Consider the following 20864-nt stretch of genomic DNA (forward strand, 5'->3'; position numbering starts at 1 on the left):
GGTGACTAGACATACTGGGATATCAGGTTGAGGAGACAGTCTAGCTACTGAGGAGGAGTTTGGCATCCCAAGCTGCTTAAGAAAAGACCAGTGGCAGAGTTAAGGGGGGGAAATACTGTATTTTCTTTTCAATTTTCTATGATGAGACAGTAACTCTGACAGCAAATTAGATTAAAAAAAATACAGTCATGTGGTTAGAGTTTGGCTTAAAAATGCAAATAAAAGAACAAGGGGAGGAGGCCCATTCAGGGAAGACTACAATGAACCGCTCCTCCAGCCTATTCGAAGGTATGTCACTCAGGGCATCACTTTGGGCTGTGCTCATTCTCCAGCCTCCTGCCTGCCCTAGGACAGACATCAGCTCAGCCTTGGATTACTGCGGAGGCTATGATTCAGACACATAAGGCATTGCAGCGCAGCAGAACTGCAGCCCAATAGCTTGTTCTGGGGCTGCGCTGCACGTCCTGCTTGGATGTGATGCTGAAGACATTCAAAACCCACTGCCAGCCCCATGTCAGACTTCCCTGCCCCACATTAGGTATCGATTAGTGGGTACCCGAGAGGCTATCTCTTGTCTCGCCGTGCTAAAGAAATCTTGCAGCTGGGAAATGATGTAGCAGGGCTTGGAGGAGCTCTGGGCACTAACTGGTGTGGAGCTGGGGCTCTCTGGAGAGATGCTGAATATCGGCTAATTTTCGAGTACCATCGATGATTTCTTTTTTTGGTAACATGCCACTGTTCTCTAGCCAGTCTGCAACAGATGTCCTTCGGCACCCAGATGCAGGTGAAGATTACAAGCCAACAGAAGCAAGGCTTGGGAGCAGCATTTGTCACATCCAAGGTTGCAGGGGACAATGAATGTGTCCCAGGTGTGCCCAGGCCTGACCGCACTGCTCACTCCAGACCTCTCCAAGGTGTGTGGCACGGTTATAAAGCCAAGCTGCAGTGCGCGGGGACAGGGGATCCATAAGCTACACACACACACTGTTCAACCGCAGTGTGTATGTACCTCAGGACCTCTTCCCCATCTGTGCCTCTGATGCTTGTGGAGAATTCAATATTGGGGATGATGTATATCCATTTCATCAGGCATAACCACCTATTCACCCACTGCCAAAGACCTTCCTCGGGAACTTCCTTGACTCCACTGGTACTGCTGGCAGGATTATCAGTGAATTCTGGGAAGCCACGATTTTACTATCTCTTTCGCCTAGTCTGGGGTCACAGCCATGGCTGATCTGGTCCCCTTGCCACCCTCAGCTTTGCCTCTCACCTGCTGCCACTCCCTAACTTCAGGACCTTATCCAACACACTGGGAAAGCCAAATCAGCTACAACCTCTCTGAAGCAGAACTGTGCCTCACTCCACGTGCAACACAGGGTGGACATGAACAGGGCTCTCACCAGCGCTAGTAAGGTGGAAAACAGGTTAAAGGCAGTTGGGTTTCACAATGGGGCAGCAGAAACACTGAATGCAATCCCAGCAGCTGCCACAGCACCCTCCTGCACAGGAGGCTTGCTGGCTCTGCCAACTGTCTAGTTTTGGGTAGTTCAAAATGCTGAGAATAATGTTTCCAAAAGGTCCTATGTGGCTGACAAAACACCTACAGATTTTATCCGTGTGATTTAGGCTTGTAGATCACTTAGCTGCTTTAGGAAACACTATTCCCAGCTCACTGGCTGCAGAAGAGGCTGGGGAGATCTGCAGTTTGCAAAAGCTGGGAAAAGTTCACCAGACTAGAGAGAACCTGTGTCAAGTGACTGCTCAGCAAAAAGCCAGGCCTTTGTGGCCATGAATTCAAGTGACCTCTATTAGATCCTATCTTGACCCCCTTTATATTTGTACTCCCTGAAGATTCCCACTGGCTGGAGCCCCCCTTCAAATTCCTGTCCTGCAAGGTCAGGCATGTGGATGTCACATCTCCAGCTCTCTCACTAGTGTCATTACTACACAAAAGCACACAACCAGAGCCCTTGGGCATGGTACCACAATATCCCATTGCTCCAGCCCAGGACATGTTCTCTTAGGACCAAGCCAGTACAAACCCATTGAGAAATGACCTTGCTGTCACTGCCTGAACCTGTCATGGAGGGGTGATGAAGCCATCCACTCCCCTACTTCAACAGTCATAAAGCACAAAGTAGTAAATAACGTGCCAGGCAGCCTGTCCCGTCCCTCTCCCCCAGCTCAGAAGCACACACCCAAGAGCAGCTGCACAGCCTCTCTGCAGGATCAGAAGTATCAGGGGCTGGCTCCAGCCAGGAAGGAGACCAGGGCTGGGAGATATGAGAGGGCCTTGTTCAGCTCTGAGAATCATTCTTTAAAAAAAGATACTGGAAGACCTAACAGTAAAGCAAGGGGCTACTCCAGCTGGAGTCGTCAACTAGAGACCTCCCAGCACCACTTACTCAGCAGAGGGGAAAACGTAGCCAGCAGGACACTAATGACTATTTTCCATGTAATTTTAAATCTAATTCCATTTCTTTTTTTTTTTCCTTTTTCTTTTCCACTCCCTGGATTTCTAATCCCAGTAATCTTTCTCCATGGCTCCTGTGCATGTGTGGAAGTGTGTCTGTGGCAGAGGCAGCGGGAGGTGGGTCAGGCGTTTAGGCACATTTGGCAAAGCCAACAGAGTCATTATCACGGTCAAATACAGTGTAGTAGGGACCAATGAAGACATCTCCCAGGATCCAGAGTGGGCCCCCAGGGGGTGGGACGTCCAGGCCTGAAAAGCCGCTCAGGCAGATGGTCTCTCCTTGCACAGAAACCTAGACAGAAGGGTGAAAGCTTCAATCTCCCTTGGTCCTCCATTTCCCTCACCCTTGCAGGCCTACCAGTAACACCTGACAATGCTGGCTGTGCTTCAGCCGCTCCCAGCTTGAGATCCACTGCTTGTTGCAAAAGCAACTCCCAAACCACTGTTCTCTTGGCTCCAAACCCAGCTCCCCCTCCCACAGTGCTTATTGCAATAAAGCATCAGGTAAACCTGCATATGCCCATAAACCTCCCAGCCCATGCAGCACTGAATTAGAGCCATTACTGAAATTCTGCACAAGTTGATTCTGATGGCTTAAATGCCAGGCTGGTGGCCTTTGCTATGATAAGCCTCATGGCACCAGAATCCAACAAGAAAGGGCAAAATATTTCTAGAAAGTGATGCAACAGTTTGCCCACCCTTCCTCTCCCATCCCTCATGAGCATCACGCAGGGATCCCACTCCTGCAGGACTTTGGTGAGGTTGCCTGGCTCCATCAGCAGTGCCACCACCCCAACATTTCAGACTTTTTCCACAAGTTGCTGCTCTTGTGTTTTGGATTTCATGGTTGAGGATTGAGTGGAGGAGGCAAAAGTTATGCCTTGGGCGAGAAGCACAGGGCTGGAAAAAGCTGCCTGGACATACCTTGAAGACATACTGCTCTCCAGTGAGCTGGTAGGGCTTCCCTCCTAGCGTTAGTGTGATGACAGGCAGAGATGACACTTTATCACAGGGAATCACATACTGAAATAGTAACAGTAGAGGCTTTAGATGGCAGCTCCCACACCCTCAGGAAAGGTCTTCCTCAGACACAATCACATCTTTGCTGTAGTTTTCCCCCCAAACCAGCTCATCATGCAGAAGAGGCTTGAGCTGGGGTAAGCAGGCTGCTCCCTGCCCAGGGCTGCAAGCTGAGGGGTCAGAAGGTTTTAGAGGTAGAGATGCAGCCAAAGGTTCAGCTTTTGGCTCTGCTGAGCACCAGGGCTTAGCACCCGATGCGGCAAGGCTGGGGGTCTTGCCACAGAAGGCAGAGACATGGCTCCATACAGCCTAGAGACATAGGCAGGGATGATAAACAGACAAAGCCAGTTTCATTAACACTGGCAAATCTTGCAGAGGTGGCAGGTCTAACTTGCTGCAGCGTGAAGCAACACTGCAGAAAAGACCTACAAGTGCTCATGGCTCTGTGATTTGGGAAGGGTTTTGGAGAATAGAATCTTTCCTAGATGCTCCTTATAATCCCTGTTTCAAGGAGGAGAGATGACCTTGTGAGATTAGCTGTGATGGTTAAAAACTTGGCAGGGAAGAGTTGTCATTTGCATTAAATAAAGTGCCTTTGGACTCACATTAACAGAAATCCTTGGCCTCAGCTGCAACCTACACCCATTGTCCCCTGCCTGCCAGGGATGGGTGGCAGAGGTGACCCAAAGCCTTCCAAAGTTCATGGAACCTGGCACTCTGACAGCATGGGCAGGAAGGTAAACACTACATGGGCTCAAAAGACAGAGGGGTCCCTGCTATGCCACGGGCTTTTGCATGAGCACAGGCTGGGAACAGCAAGCAGAGGGAGTAGAAGACCAGAGTCTGTAGAAGAATCTCAGCGCAAAGCAGTGCGGATGACATAATGACCATGGACTCCCACTTTCGCAGCCTGACCTCACCTGGCCTTTGATGAGTGGTTTTGCACCAATGGCTGTCTGCAGCTCCTTCACTTCCTTTGTGGGGCCAGTGATGAGTGAGGTTCCTGTGTCCACGATGGCCTCACAGCCCCCTTTGCACAGGGTCAGCCCATTGGCAACATCCACCCTGGGGAAAGGTGCCCAGACAGAAGACAACTGTTAAGAGTCCCCCCCCCAAAAAGGCTGCGGGAAGCAGAGGGCAAAGAGTTGAAGATGATTGAGTCGGGGCAGTAGGTAGGCATGCAGTGAAGGGCTGCCACACATGCTCAGGAAGGACAGATGCTCAGAAATACTGATGCAGCACCAACTTAGTGCACAGACACCCTGGCCTTCCCCTGCCTGCTCCCAACTGAGCAGGTGCCTTGAGGTGTTACTGCATTTCTGCAGAGAGCCTGGACTGCTGCCTCTGTACCCTGCCTGCCACCTGCGCTCCAGAGGAAGCATCACAGATAATGGGCACATGAGCGAGCTCGGGGCAATGCATTAGGGAATTTTATTACCTGTGCTACCGCAAAAAGCAAAGGGTTATAAGGGGTGGTATGACAGCTGAGTGGGTCTCAGGCAAGGGAAGGGTTCCTGTGTGTCAAAGAGGCAAGACAGGAACTGCTTGGCTTCCTCTCCTGCATCGTATTTCGCAGCAGTGCAGATGTAAAAAACCTTCCAGCCAAAGGTCTGCCAGGCTTTGCCAAGGAGGCAGGGCTGGGGTAAGATGAGAACTGAAACCCTGTGCTGGGATGGGATGCAGTCCCTGGGAGAAGGACACACTCTGATCACAGGCTGCTTTTAAGTTCCTATCACGTGAGAAAGCTCAGAATAGACCGCGGGGCTGGCGGCCGGCAGATCAGCCGGCTCTCCTCCCCTCTGCCTCCAACAATGCACGCTGATTGCCGCGCCATGCCCTTCAGTCAAGGGCTGGCTTCCTGAGGCCTCATCCTGCTTCTCCAGAGCATGCAAGTGAGCCCTACGGATCAGGCCTCGCCGGAAGCTAAGCAAAGCTGGGGTTTAACCTGTGGGGCTCACTCTGATTGCAAGGAGGACATGCCAGTGTTTTTTTCCTGCTTCGCAAGGATGCAGCAGGCATTTTCAAGGGTCAAATATAAACAAGAGGAAAAGATCATTGCAGAACATCTCGTGGTGTTTTCTGCCTCTTCTCCCCTTCCAGCAACAGCTTTAGGGTGGGATTTTAATCTGTTTTTTTGGTGTGGATGTGTTTCAGGAATAGAGATGATTCCTTTTCGGGGAGGGTCTCAGCCCAGCCCCAAGGGTGAGCTTTCTGCACACAAGTCCCTATGCATGTAGCCAGGTGGAGGAGGGACTTACGCATCCATGTGGACCTGCCAGTAAGCCTTGCGTGTGACATTGACCCAGCTGAAGTCACCGCTGTAATACTTGGGGTCGGTGCCCCCCAGGAGCAGCTCACCACCAGGCTGAGCAGCAGGATCTCTGAAAAACAAAACAACCAAACCTGTGAACATCAGGGTCAGGGTGGGAACAACCCCCTCTGCATGCCCCCAGGCTACATGCCCAGATGCTTCGTGGTGAAGCACAGTGTTAGCAGCATTGGAGACAGAGGATTTACATTGCACTATTATATGTCAATATAAGGACAGATAGTGTGAGATAGGCTGGGGTGAGGAAATGGGAATTTTTTTTACCCAAAGCTTTCTGCACCTTTTTGCCTAGTGCTTTCTCACAGACACCTGCAGAAACTCGCTGTAGAGAAGTAGGACAGAGAAGGGGAATGGCAAATGGGAACTGAGCACTGACACAAGGGACCCCTCAAATAATCAGCTTGTAACAAGCACCCGTGGCAGGGCTGGACATGGCTGATGCAGCGTTAGGTTATCTGCACTCAACTCCACGCCAGCCAGGAGCCTCAGAAATGAATCCTCAAGGTTACTGTCAGATAAAAGCTCACTGCCAAGCAGATGGGAAGAAATATGGTGATGGGGGAGGGCTGGCTTTGAACGGCTCAGAGCAGCCTCTCTGCCCTCCCCTCTCCTGGTGTGCTACTTTTTGGGCTGAAGTAGTTCAGAGTCCCGCCTGTGGTGCCAGGAGGGTTATGTGGTGTCCTGGGGGAGCAGCAGTGGGTGGGAAGGCACTGGGAGGCACAAAGGATGATCTCCCTGTGGGTGAGAGAGTGTTAGCCCCACCATTAGTGATGACTAGTGTGGGGCACGCTTGCCTGGGAGGTGACACTGCGGTAGCCATGTGGGTCATGGATTTTGGCAACAGACTGGGGCTAATGGGGACTGCACTAGCAGCATGCAATCTCTTGATCACAACCCTGCTTATTTTCATTTCCCTTTCCTCTGAAAGCAGCCCCTGTCTCTTCATCAGTTAAGAGATCCAGTAGCAGATCAACCCAGCTTTTTATCAGTAAACTTCCACTTCCCTTCTTGCTTCAAAGCAGACAGCAGAAGAGATTTTGGCCCGACTGCTCTAGCATGGAGACCTTGCTGGAATCTCCCCTGTGGTGCCGGCCAGGGTGTGAACTGGCACACAGCAAGAGGTGCTACCAGGAGACACAGAAAAATGCCCATCTGGGCTTGCCCTCGCAATGATAGGTCTGCCACCAAACCAAACACTACCTGTTTAGGTAGAAAGAGAAGATGTTTTTCTCAATCAGCTTCTGTTCCATGATGTTATCGAAGAAAGGGGTGACCTTGTCCACAGAGATCCTTGGGAATGCCATGCCCAGGATGCCGTCAAACTTGGCCGCAATGAATGTGATGCCTGGCTGTTTCACAGCCTCTCCAAAGATCTGGTTCTTGATTTTCAAGTTACCAAGCTGAGGGGAGATGGGGAAGGAAGGGAAAAGCAGATTATAAAGAAAACTGACTCAGGGGACCAGGGCAGAAATGGGATCTCACTGAACACATGCTGCAGAGTGTCCCTCAATGCACTGCCACACTCCTGCCTGCTTTTACCCTTCCATTTGTAGGCAGCTGCAGAAATCAGATACCCTGGTGGCACTTTCCTTGGGGGGGAGGTGGGGGGGTGCAGAGGGCAGGACACAGGCCACTCTGGCTGCACAATGGCACCTCCTGCGTCCCTGCAAAGCCCAGCATACCCCTAAGGACTGGAGCCTCCCTTTGCTCTTTTCCTGCTTCACTCAGCCCTTTCAGCCTTTAGGCACCAGCCATGCCATCTTTCAGCTCCTCCTCTTTGCACAGAGGGACCTATATCTCTTTGTCCCTCATACATCCCTTCCCCTATTGCCTACTTCATCATATCCTCCCAGCCTGAAACGCTCTTGTGCTGTGCCTTCAATCCTCAACATTTTCTAAGTCATCTCTGTGTCCTACCTCCTCGGGTGTTGCACCCATTCCCAGCTGGGAGCACAAATCCTTCTCACCTCTGCCAACAACCCCTGTGATCTCCCCTATATAAGAAACATCCCCAGGATATTGCTGCATCTCCCAGAAGAGCCACCAGCCTGCAAAGACCTCCTATGGGAGGGGAGAAGACCCAGCTGCGAAAGCAAGGTTGAGTCGAGAGCACTAAAATAGCAAGTGGAATACTGTGAATGCAAAGGTCACCTCTCTTGCCAGCCATGAGAGGGACTGGCGTTCCCTGCTGAAAGCTGAAATGCCTCGCAAGGGCAGATCCCCAGAAAGGAGATTGCAGAAAGCAGGATAGCTGGGCTGACAGGGAGCAGGAGCGGGGTCCTGGCTCTAGCAGTTCAGAAGGTTTCTGAGCTTCTGGCTGACCACAGGCAGTGTTATCATCTGTGCAATTTCAGCCTCCCAGCCTGCAGCTAGCAGCACTGTAGTGAACAGGGCTGGATTGAAAAGCTGGTGTCTCCTACCTGATGGCAGATAACGATCACTGTAAATTACTAATATCCCCCCAGGGTTAGACATCGCAAGGCTGGGATGCTGGCTTTAATGGTATCTGGAGGCTTGTGCTAGGAAAAGATGAGATCGAGCCTTGCAAAAGCTAAAAGCCACAGAGCAGGATGTGGGGTAAAACAGCTTAGAGCAATGTATCTGCTCAACGATGCGCATGTGGCAAGTGCCCCACTTGTACACCACAGGTTTACAAAAGCCACAACTCCACCAGGCAGCACCACTGGTCCTGCTGCAGCTCAGGAAGTTCAATAAAGCTTCCACTTAAAAAAATTAAAAGTGCAATGGACCGATAAAACTGAGCACCAGGTTTCTCTGAGTACTACCCTGGGTGCATATCCCAAAAGGAAGGCAGATACCTGCCCAGTGGTGGGGTCCCACTCTGCAGACACCACCACTGCAGACTCTGCCCATGCTGGGACCTCAGCGGGACCGAACCCCAAGAGCACCTCTAGCAGAGTGCTAGTGCAAGGAGACAGATCCTTTGCGTCTGCCCCTCACTAGACAAAGAGCAGTCAAAAATCATTACCAGTGGATGGCTGTGTAGTGGCCATCCCTCTGCTCTCTGCAGGCAGGAGTCAGCATGCTGCAGCTCACCTGGCCTTCTTGTTAGCGCTCTCAGCCAAGCGGGCAAGCACTGGATGGTAAAGGCTGACTAAAGGCGAGAGCCTCCACGGCACAGTTTGGTAGCAAGGCTTGAGGGTCCCCTCTGCAGAGGCACAGGGGAGAGGTGAAGAGGGGCACTTCCTGTGGGGTGTATCTGCATTGCAGACTTTGGAGAGACCTTGGCCCCATGGCCAGTGACGTTTCCTCTGCTGCCCTTGAAGGGCATCCCAAGGTCAGGCTGTGCTAAAGGGATGAGATGCTCTAGCAGCAGAGGGCTAGTTGAACTTGCTGGTCTTTGAAGAATGAGCAGCAGCAGCGAGCACAGTGCTGCAGGGCATCATTCCTCCACAGAAGGAGAAAGGATGCTTGACATGAGCTTGTCACCCTCTCCAAAAAAAGTTCAGGGCTGAGGGATTCTGGACCACTTGGCAAACAGCATCTTTTGGTCAGATGTCACTGCTACCACAGGCTGCTGTGGCTGCTTCCACTCATTGGGATGGCTGGAGACAAGAGGGTCACCCTGAAGGCTGTTTCAATGTCTGTATTTCCAGACTACAACCAACTGGGAGCTTGCCTATAGGATACCATACAGCAGAGAAAACATCTTGGTGTCCAAGCTGAAGGTCCCTGACCCTCTGAGTCGTCCCTGCTCCTGTGTCCTGCAAGCATGACACTGCACAGGCTCCATGCAAGAGGTTCCTCCTGCTTCTGCCCATGCAGAAACCAAATGCTACAAGCTGTGCTGGCTACCAAGAGCCATCCCTGCTTCCTGAACAAGCTCAGGCACAAACTCCTTTCTCTGAGCCATGGGGAAGTGGAGAGCCAGCCAGCAAGCAGGCATTAGGGTGATAATTACAAACAAACAAAAAAAAGCTGTGATTTTCCTTCTGACTCACTTTCAACCCCTGCATTAATCCAGAAAGTGCCTAAACCAGCCCACACTTTCACAGCACAATCAAGTTCACTGTTTGCATTGCTGCCCTGCTCCATTACTGGGATGAATGCAGATGCCTCCACCTGCTCTGTATTTTGCAAACCTAATGTAAGAGAATCCATTAATGCTACGTACATGGTGCCTTCACGCAGCGAGAGCTGTGGGAAGGCTCAGTTGTGTGGCCTTTTTGTGGTGGGGTGTTTATAAGCAAGCTGAGGGATGCAGGAAATAAATGGCATGAAACAAACCTGAAAATCCAGAGCTTCATAGGCTACAGAAGGCAAAACCAGAGGTGCAAAGCTGCTGGGGGAGACCTGTTGCTCTCCCCTACAGCCTTGTCTGCACCCATTTTCAGGGTACACTAAGCCCATCAAAACTCCTCTCCCCCAAAACAGGGTCCTGCACCCAGCCTGATCTGCCGGCATCTTTGCAGTGCAGAGGCAGTGGCTGGTGCTTCCAGGCTAGCCTGAAATTTTCCTGCTACAAGGACAGACAGAAGAGTGCTCCTTGTGTGAGCCACCCAATTTGGGCTCCTCTTGGATATTTTTCTTCTTATCCCAATATAACTGATAATCCAATACTTTTCAGCTGAACCTAACACAGAAAATCCCGAATCCCTAGACTTATGTGCTTATTCAAAACTTTTGCTTTGTTTCCCTGCCACAAAGCAAACACACACTCTTATCCCTGCCAGGAGACCAAGTGATCTGGGAGCACATGTCACTGATGTTTGGCAGCTGGCAAGCTCTCATGAGCATCTGTACCTGTGAAGCAGTCATGAAAGGTGCCTGCCCTTCGCAGGAAACTCAGCCTTTGCTTGCTGAAAAGGAAACTATGAGAAGCAACCACCAGCAATATGGCTACCTCAAAAGCTGCATCCTGAATGCTGCTGGTGACCCACCCTCCAGGGTATTACACAGCCTTTGCAAACATAAGCACCAGTTCTGGACATGAGACCAGGATGGGATTGAGAAGAGCCCATTTCTGGCCAGTGCCTGGGCAGCTGCCTGAGTGGATGCCCACTACTGCACTGATATTGGCCAAGAACAAGCTGTGTACCACCAGCCGCCTGTGGGGGTGCTGGTGTGCATTTGGGCTGGGAAATTTCCAGGGTCAGGAGGAAGAGGGTTGGAGAGATGGCTAGAGACAGCATTTGCAGGCAACAATGCATGTGGTACACACTCTGCTGACCTGCTGATTAATACCTTCCCCCTTCTCTGCCTGCTTTAGTCATTGTCACTTCTTCAGCCATCATCACCACCTTGTTTGCATCACCACCTTGCTTCAAAGCGCTTGGAAACACTGTGCTAAAGCACACTCTATATAAGTAGGACACTCAAGAAGGGAGGCCTGTTTAAATCAAACAGCTTCTAGTGGTCTTTTAAAAAAGTAGGATTGGGTAGCTTGGGGCAAGGGCAGTTGTTACTCACCGTGACGGTGTCCTGGCTGAGGAACCCAGAGAGGCTCCCTGTCCCATAGTGGATGGCAAACTCTGTGCCGTTCTCCACGTAGGTGCTGGATTTAGAGGCATCATACTTGTGGTGCAGCACTGCAACCAGGGAGGAGGATACAGGGACACAAAACATTAGTGCTCCTTGATACCTAGGGTTTGCCAACACCTAACCCCACACCTCCCAGCTCATCTGGACAGACACTCAATGATGCGAAGATGGGACTGAACCCAGCATTTGCCAAGCCCAGATTCCTTAACAAAGCGTTTCCAACGTCTAGGGAATTACGTGAACAGATCCAATCTGGCTGTTAAATCGGATTTTGCCACCGGGTATTAAAAGCCTAGAGACTACATGGCTGGTGTTTCAGGGCCTGTTAAGACAGCAGAGCAAAATGTGTCCCCCTGTGCCATAGAGAACCAGAAGGACTTTAAACACAGCCTGCTCTGGGCATGAACATCTTCACTTGGGGATTTTTATGTTTCTTTTACTAAGACTAGCTGAAATTTTTTTTATAGGATAATTGTTTTTGGTTTTTTTTGTTTTTCCCCACAGAGAGGCCTCAAAATATGTTTTTTTATTTGCAAAGGAAAAGGACTTTCCCTCAATGTAGGCTGCTTTCCTCTTGGAAAGGTTGGGAACTGGAAGGTATCCCTGTTTTTATAGCTAGACAGATTCCTCCTCCACAGATTCCTCCTGAGTCAGGAGTTGGGCAGTGGTGTGCAGCAAGCTTGGCCAGCCCAGCTCCATGGCTGCTTGCTGAGTGGGGCAGACAGCAGATGGGGACAGACCAACTGAGCCCTGCAGAAACCAACAGGCTATACTGGGACTTCCGTGGCTGGGCTGTCTGCACCCCAGCCTGGCAGGAGGCTGGGCTCATTGCATACTCGTGATTGCATATCCTTTGATCCCAGCACCTCCTGCGCCACTGCCTAGGAACCCACCCCCTGCTACAGATCAGGAACACCCAAGACAGACCAAGTCTGGATCTCACCACCCTACCAGTGTCCCAAATCTCATTCACATATGCAAAAAGAAGGTCTGCTTTCTCTCTGGGCAACACAGGACCATACAAGAAGCCCAAATTTCCTCCTACTCCCAATGAGCACTGTGGGCCACCTTCCATGGTTGCATTTGTTGGCTCCACAGGTTTCTCTGCTCAAGCAGCACAGCCAGCACTTTTAAATGGCATTTTGCCATCACCGGGTTTGACACCTTCGGCTGTGGAGGTGTATTGCATAGGAATGCCATAGAGAAAAAAAACCCTTGTAGTCCCTAAGACATTCCCATCTCATTGTGCCTACCTGGCTCTCATTAAGTATAAATCCATAAACAAGCACACACATGCTCCTTGCAGTAACAGACCAGAAACTAGGGCGGTTTGTATCAGATCTGGCAAGAGCCTGATTTTTTTCACCAGCCTTGCGCAATGGAGCAACAGCAGCATCAGTCTGTAATTTGGGGAGAAACATCACAACCTGTGACGCTGCTCCCCGGGTGCAGGGCTGAGGCTGTTAGGGAATGTCTGAAGCTGTGTGTGGGTGACTTGGAGAGTCAAAACAGGAAGGGGGTAACGAAGGATGGATGCAGGAGGCTGCAATTCTAATTCCAACTCTGACCCTAAAAAGCCCATGAGCTTTTGGCAAGCCCTTTCACACTGCTGCCTCAGTTTACCCTCTTGCAATGCCAGGATCTGCATTTTGTAGGGAAGGAGAAGATACTGAGCTGTGGCTGGCACCAGTGACACTTACAACAGGCGATGTCCAGCAGGTGACAGTGCACAGATGGCACCCAGAGGTTGGAGGAGCCAGTGTCAAAGACCACAGTGAACTTTTGCGGTGGGGTCCCAATGCCTATCTCGCCATAATACTGGGCCTGCAGAGGAGGAGAAGAGAGCCATGAGTGGAGGCAGCTGGTAAAAGAAGGGATTAAAGACTAAAAAAATCTCTTAGTATTGACATCAGCTTCTTATCTGGACACTGCCTTTCTCTTGTTTTAGATCGCGATGGGCTCCCAGTCTTTGTTTTTTGGAAGGGATGATCCCCTTCAGTGTTCATACTCATTACAGCAGGTGTGAAAAGGATAAACTGGGGAGGAGAAGTGGGATGGGTGTTTGCAGAGGAGGACTTTTGGGGCAGGGACACAGGGCAGAAAAGAACTGGAAAGGTCTGCAGGCTTACATGTGGCTCAGCATAGGGAAGAAAAAAAAGATGGCAAGAAGCCAAGCAAAACACCTGTGTTACTGAAAAGCCAAAACTGGCTGGGAAGCTGCTTCACTAGCAAGTTTACAGAGGAACTGTGGCCTTGTAGCAGGCAGCAACTCTGCTGCCATGGGTGGAGGTACAGCTGCTGAAGCTTTTCGTACATATTTGCAAGTCCCTAGGATGGGGAGGAATAAACAAATGTTCAGTTGCAGGTTTTGGGAGACTTGGGAGGAACTGGAGGGAGCGCTGCCAGAGAGGGATTTAGGGCTGTGGGGTGAGAGTTTGGGAGGATGAGTGGGGAATGCTCAGCAGGCCCTGGATGGACCCATTTTTCCCCAGCCCTCCTAGAAGGACAGAGAGCTGTGACATGCCCAGTGAGCAGCCAGATGAGGGTCTGGAGAGAAGGCTGTAGCAAAGGAAGTCAGACTGTAGCCTTTCAAAGCCCCTACATGTACTTAATTAGGTGAAGGAAAGAGGGAGAAAACGGGATTATCAAAGCTCCTGCGCGCTTAGTTTGCAAGGGTTGCTCACTGAGAAATTACTAATCCATTACAATTAGCCATAATGGGGAGGCAGCACTTGCTTCCTGTGATTCTGTAGTTGTTCCTGGGCCTTGAAAATTAACCCCCGGTTTAGAGGCCCCATACATCACATATACAGACCCACAAGGGGTCCCAGGGGTTGGTGGGACCATGTGGGACAGACTAAGGGAGGTGGTAGCTTTTATCCCAACAGCCCCTCAGGCAGCAAGAGTTTTCAGCCAGGCCGGGAGGGACACAGCAGTCCCTTATCTCCCACCACAGGCTGGGCTGGTCCCCCTGCGCCAGCGGAGCACAGTCCTCCCCTGAGGGGCAGCCTGAGCTGCGTTCGCAAGAGACAAGGCCATGGCGCAACTGCTGGCACCCTGGCTTTCGACACCGCCGATTAAAACACCGGCAGCCCTTCCCTGCCCAGCCCTGGCAGGGCCGTGCTGGCTGGGTGACAAGAGCCCCTGGGAAAAGGAAGCAGGGGGGGGAACATTCTGAATTAATGTCCAAACAGGCAGTGCCAGCTTTATTCTTCTGGCCAGTGCCCACATCCCCACCACCCCAAGAGCTGTGAGGGTACCCAGTGGAGAGCCCAGAAACAGGAAGCCCCATATTTCTGTGGGGTAGCTGGGGAAGGGCAAACCTCATGTCCTTTATGTGGCTTCTCCTTTCACCTCTGTTTCCACCACAAAGGTCCCTTTGCTCCCTAAGCTGCTGAGAAGGTGCAGGGTGGCTTTTCCCAAGGCCATGCAGAAGATGAAGGACAGGAGGAGGAAGTCATGCATCCCCAGACCCACAGAAATCTGATGCCATTTCTGAGCTCTCTTTTCCTGCCCCATGCTTGCTCTTTTATATTCAACTCCCCAACAAGTGGAGCATGATCTTTATGCCCCACATCTTGCAGAAAGTGGAGCCCAAACAGGCCAAAAGATGCAAGGAAGGACAGCAAGCAAGCAGACCCTATCTACAACCATTAATTAGTGACAAAGGGGAAAGGAAATAAGTCAAAGAGCTGCAAGACTCCCACTTGGGTGGCAGTGGGTTGTTTGTTATTATTATTATTATTATTATAATTATCAGTATTAGTATTTTTAGTTTAGCAATTAGGGAAGCAACTTCCTGCAACCACCCACCGAGCCGTGGGGGTGCACGAATCTGTCCTATGGGATTAACACCTCTCCCTCCTTTACCTTCCCAGCTGTGGTGGGATGGCACGGCCAGCATTCCCCACCACCCCCCTGGGATGGGTACCCCCAGAAGTGACAGCCTCCTGGCTGGCATCATGTTGGGGTCTGCTGCAGTGGAGGGGTGGTCAGCAGAGGAGTGCTACTCACATCCATGTAGTTCTTCAGGATCTCTGGAGTGGGCTCAGCCACCTCGCTGAAGCCAAGCTTGAACTTGAGGAGCTGGGTGAGAGCATTCATGTCCGGGATCTCACTGTTCACCTCGTTCAGGACCCGCCGCATGGAGGGGAACTTGGTCAGGGGGATCCTGCAAGGGGAGAGCATTATTAACGGGGGGGGGGGGGGGGGAGTCTTCTGGAGAGGGGAGCAGCACCGCTCCACCAAAACCAGGGGGATTACCAACATGGGCTAGATAATGTGTGGGGTCCAGCCGGCACGCCATACTGGATCCTCCTTGCTGCGCTCTGTGCTTTTCCCAAAGCCCAAAGATTGGGGGGGGGAAAGGGGAAGAGGGAAAGGAAGGCAGCAGGTGGTTCCTAAGGGTCACTGGGAATAGAAAAACGTGGGGCAAGCCCCTTCCATCAGCCCTGAACCCCCATCCAGGGTGGGGGGGTCCCAGCCCTTCTCTCCTCTGCTTTGATGGTGGGGGAGCAGCCCTGTGTGCGGGTGCCTGCGAGAGGAGCCCAGAGGCCCACCCAGTCGCCCTAAGGACCCCCTTGGCTCACCTGATGAGGGCCGCGCAGGGCCCGGCCAGCGCGAGTAGCAGCAGGAGGAGGAGAAGGCGGCGCGGCGCCATGCTGGCGCTGCGGTATGTGTGTGTGGTACGCAGAGGGAACCGCAGATGCGAGGCCGCACGGCGCTGCCGGCCGCCTTCCCTGTTTTTGTAGGAGCGGCGGGCCCTGTCCCGGGATCGCTCCCAGTCAGCTGACTGGGATAAAACTGCAACCGGCAGCGTCACGGGAGGGCGGGGGCAACCGTGGGGGGCGGGTGCGAGCCCTCCCCCTTCATCCCGGAGGCTGAGTCACGGGCCCGGACCCGAGGGTCTCCGACCCTCGGGTCCGGGCCCGTGACTCAGCCTCCGGGATGAAGGGGAATAAACAGGGACGAGCGCATCACGAGGTGCCGTGTGCGCGCCTCTGTCGCGTCTTCAGCTTCCTTTTTGCCGGCGCATTTTGTTGGGCTGATTTTGTTACGTTCTTTACGTGTTGTATGGCTGTCCTCCTCTTCCCTCGGGCTGGGGGGGCACCCGCAGCCAGGAGCCCCCCGCCAGCCTGGCACGGTGGTGGCTCAGCCCACTGGAATCCCATGGACTTCAGGCGCCTTCCCTGCTGTCACCAGTGGTGACATGCAGCCGGGCTTGCAAGGATGGCTGTACCCCTCGGCCGAGGGGCTGTGTCAGCTCCCCAGCGCCGTGCTTCGCCCTGACCCCCAGTTTGGTGGGGATCATCCCTTTAGTCTGGCGTACTTTGAAGGAGATGGGCATAACCTTGTCTGGAAGGGGCCGGAGGGTTGTCAGGCCAGAGGCCAACTCCAGAATGCAGGGCTGAGCATCGGGGAGCACCAGGGTGGGCTCTTTGCCGTCACCGGGGTGTCAAGGCAGAGCTCGGAGGTGCCACCCTGCTGGCTCGGGAGGCAGTGGACAGAGCTAATCTTTGCCCAGTCCTTCCTGACCAAGCTCTTACAGAGCCACAAGAGCAGCTAGAGAAAAATGAAATCAAATCAGATTCACAGGCACTTCGGCTTCCAAGTCCTGAGGGGCAGCGGTGTTGGTTTGCTGCTGCTTGTGCTTCAGGACGAGAGAGCAGCAGCCCCTGGGGTGAGGCGGGCACTGCTGGAGAGCAGTACCCATGTCTCCGTGGTGGGGTCCCTGTCCCTTGCCTGCCTCCTTCATGAAACTTCTGGAAAATCACTGGGTCATGTCACTGGCACCTGGCTTGTGCCCTCCTTCCCTGAGCCTCTTCCATCCTCCTGTGGCCTCACGCAGCACCCCGCTGCCCCAGGTCTGTGCCGGCCACCCCCTGACTGCAGTTTGTGCTGAGTGTTTGTAGGGGGTACTTCTGACCTAGGCTGCATCTCCTCTCACTGGCTCACCAAATGCCTTGGTCAAGCTGGGGATATCAGGAAACACGCGGCTTCCCCATGGGACACGGCACGTAACGGAATGAGGTTTTCCGAAGCGAAGGCCGGAGGCACTGAGTGAGCCTGCTGGGTCCCGTTATTTCGGCCAGCCCCCGCTTCCCTCCTGCCTGCGGGCGCGTGGTCAGCACGAATGCCACTGACCCTGAGTCAGCAAAACTCTGGCCCCGTGGCGCTGCGTGACTCAGCAAAACCCCGTGTGGTTCTTCTTGGGCAAGAGGCCAAGGAGTGACTGCTCCCCAGCATCTGTAGCCTGACCCCAGAGGCTTCACTGCTGCCACAGGCTCCAGCTCGGGGGTATCCTCCTCTTGTTCCCCTGGGTACTGGCAGCCCCAGTGCTGAGTGCTGGCAGGCAGGAGTGGCTCAGGCATAAACTAACCCAACCGTGGTCCCACCCAAGCAAACCCATCCTCTCCAAAGGCTTTAAACCCCCTCGCAAATGTGCTTTGCAGACAAAAAGGATAGCCCTGATGCCAGGACTGGGACTCTCCTGCACTCTTTCAGGCTCTTCTGGAGCCCACGAGGTACCATCCCTCCTCCCTTCCCATTGATGTGGTCAGGAAACAGCAATTGGCTGGGGAACACACACCTGGCCTCTGGGCTGAGGCACCTGTGGCAGCTCCTCCAGGAGTGTTTCCAGTCCAGCCAGTCTCCCCCAGCATCCCGTGGCTACAGAGCAGGCTAGAGCATGCAGGGATGGGCTGGTGAAAACAGCACACCATGCTAGCCCCATACCACCATGTAGTGCAGAGAAAAGCTTTTTGGCAGGGTCAAGCAGACTAGACCCAGTCTGTGCCTGGCGTTTAAATTCCAAGGGATTAAGGGCGAGCCTTTGCTGGGGCTTCATGGTAACAGGTCTTGTGCCTGCATCCGGAGCTGCTTTCATATCGATGCAAGAGGTTTGCTGCTTTTAAACATGCTTCTCTGACTTACGTGTCCATTGCACTGGTGAGCTCAGACACCACTGAAAAGGAGGACAGGATTGCGTCAGGGAACGTTACAGTACTGATCCTCTTCTGGGTGCTTGCAAGATGGGAAGGGACCAGGAGGCTTATCCCCATAGTGTTTAATTTGGTACCAGCCCTTGGCACCAGTGGTTTCAGAACTGACACCGGTGTGACTGTGTGCAGGACCGTGGAGCAGTGGCTCCAGCAAGGAGCTAGGACTCAGGCTCCCTCAGCACCTCTGTGGGATGTTTGCCCTGATGTCAAGGTCTTGTGAGGCACAGCAGGGATGTTTGACCAGGAGCTAAGTGCACATCTGGGTATTTATAGGCTGGGACTGTGAGAGTTGCACTGTTTATCATCAAAAGATAGACTGGCATGAGCCTGGGCTTGGAGGTTTTTACACATTTTCCCTTGTTGTGGAGCAGGAGCCAGAGTGCCACGGCTGGGGTGTCAGGAGCAGGCAGAGATCTGCGAGAGGTGTCCAACGGGCCTGTCCATTCTTGCTCCTATTTTCTGATCTGGAGATGAACCCCTCTACTTGCTGGTGGTTTGGCTGCCCGGCTCCCCACATCCCCCTGGCTCCGGTAGGTGAGCCAGAGTGCTGTTGCCTGCAGCCATGGCTGTAGGCGTGGGATGACGCACCCCTGGGAGTGGGCCATACTTTTGCAACCTCTGTCCCTGCTGGAGAGGATTCCCAAGGGGAGGTCGAATGACTCATCCCCAGTGGCTCCCACAGGGAGGAGCACCCCAGCCCCAGCCCTGAGAGACTGGAGTCCCACCTGCCCTTTGCACTGGGGCAGGGACCTGATGCTGCTTGGTTTCAAAGCACCCGCTGCTCCCCCGTCTGCAGTCTGGGAGCACTCTGGCAAGGGTGCTATGGTGGCCTCTTTCTCCTTACAGATGGCTATGTGTTTGCCTTCACGCTTTCCTTGATTTTTTTAAAATTTATTATTTATCACAGTGGTAGCCAATGCCCCGAACTCCAATGACAAAAGGGCAAAGAAAGCTTCCGTTCAGAAATGCCTGTTATTTTATGTCCAAGAGGTGTCAAATGCAAAGCTGTGTGAGTTTTTTGAATGCAGGAAGGTTTGGGATCTTGCATCTCATTACTAAAGGACAGAAGAAGACTATTCTGCTTGGTTTGAGCCGAACAGAGCCTACAGGTGCACAAGCTCAGACAGGTCTGGTTGCAAACGCTGTGACTCCAACTCAGGGTCTCATCTCGGTGCAGCATGAAGCTGCTGGATGCAGCTAATTGGCAGAATTAGAGCCTGATTCACCAGACTGGAGCCCCCGAGCGAAGCAGTGCTAAATTTTTCCCGGCGCGGTGCCAGGACCTCACCCACTCCCAGTGCTGTTTCCTAAAGTAATGTACAATTCACAAGGTGAGAGCGTTTTCCAGTGGCACCGGCACGTCCCAAATTACACCCTTTCCATGGGTGATACCTGCAAAACCAAACCTGAAGGTGCTTTAGAAGCAGTTCCAGCTGATGGGACACCTGGGAGCAGGAGAGGGGTAACACTGAGAACGCAAAGGGACTCATCCAGGCCCTGGCCACCATGTCCCAACACTGTGGGCACTGGGGGAGATGTCCTGGGCATCATGGGCATTGGCAATTCCCAGTCTATCAGTGCCGGCTGGCTTGAAGTGGGACTGTCTGAGCTGGTTTGGAGGCAGAGCTGGCCAGCTGCCTGCTTAAACATTTTTCACATGCCAGCATGGGCTGAAGCAACCTTAGGGAGACACTAAGTGGAGTTGCAAAAGGCTTAGACTGGGTGATAATTGTTCCCTTGGTATCTCTCATGCTGCAAACCCTGATCCCAGTGGTGGGTGAGGGTGGCTTTTCAGTGGCTGTGTGGCATGGCTGTGTGGCATGATGGTCAGGAGCCCTGAATATGGCTCCATCTCCATCAAAGCTGTTTGCAGCAGCTTTTGAGCATGGGCTGCTTTCACCCCAATGGACCTTCTCTATCAGAACCTGCTCTTCCCCACTTTGCCCTAGCTATTACATAAAGAAAGGCTTTATGCAGCAAAATGCTTATGGTCTTCAAACCTGCGAGCTGCCGTGGTGTCTTCACTAGATTTTACTTATACACCATCTTGCCTTGCTGGGCTGCTGCCAAACTCGTCATCACCCATCCCCATGTCCCACGCACTCTGTGGCCCTGCCCAAATCCCCGCCACCCCCATGCCACCTACTCGCGCCTGGCCCTGCTCAGCGTTGGACATCCTTCCGCATCCCGCGGCCTGTCTTCCCCTGCAGCTGGATGGGAACATGCTTGCACCCACCCTGGGGAGGAGGGTACCTGTCTCACCCTGTCTGCTGGCCCTGTTTGCCCCTCGGGGCAGGGATCTCATGATGTCTGCCTCACCCAAGTTATTTTGCAGTAGTCTGAAATTGCTGGGGATGGACAGCAACAACCCTGGCAGGCGCCGGCAGCAGGCAGTGTGACTGGCAGCTGACGGGATGGCGTGGTAAGTGGCAACGATGGCATCAAATCATTACCTCCCACGCCAGGATGTGATAGGGAACGCCGGGACCCAACTCACCTTGTCGCCTGACTTGAGCAATCCCTGCTGTGGCCCCCA

General features: G+C 52.9%; 1 protein-coding gene across 1 annotated transcript; it reads right to left on the bottom strand.

The window, feature by feature from the left end:
• Positions 1-99: 99 nt before the first annotated feature.
• Positions 100-16155, bottom strand: CTSD (cathepsin D). The gene is made up of 9 exons (XM_065682739.1): positions 15917-16155; positions 15342-15498; positions 13028-13151; positions 11256-11374; positions 7026-7225; positions 5755-5877; positions 4417-4561; positions 3401-3499; positions 100-2768 (listed from the first exon to the last, which is right to left on the bottom strand). The coding sequence occupies exons 1-9, from the start codon at positions 15985-15987 to the stop codon at positions 2607-2609; spliced, it is 1200 nt and encodes a 399-aa protein (XP_065538811.1). The 5' UTR covers positions 15988-16155; the 3' UTR covers positions 100-2606.
• Between the last annotated feature and the right edge of the window lie 4709 nt (positions 16156-20864).

The sequence above is a fragment of the Lathamus discolor genome, chromosome 6, assembly GCF_037157495.1.
Source record: "Lathamus discolor isolate bLatDis1 chromosome 6, bLatDis1.hap1, whole genome shotgun sequence".
NCBI lineage: Eukaryota > Metazoa > Chordata > Aves > Psittaciformes > Psittacidae > Lathamus > Lathamus discolor.

What these genes read in the sequence shown, in the direction of transcription:
- CTSD (XM_065682739.1), bottom strand. Translation starts at nt 15,987, where the DNA reads ATGGCGCCGCGCCGCCTTCTCCTCCTCCTGCTGCTACTCGCGCTGGCC. An exon ending in CCCTGCGCGGCCCTCATCAG is followed by an intron (nt 15,499 to 15,916) that starts GTGAGCCAAGGG and finishes CTCCCCTTGCAG; the next exon opens with GATCCCCCTGACCAAGTTCC. An exon ending in TCAGCCAGGACACCGTCACG is followed by an intron (nt 7,226 to 11,255) that starts GTGAGTAACAAC and finishes ATCTCCCCTCAG; the next exon opens with CTTGGTAACTTGAAAATCAA.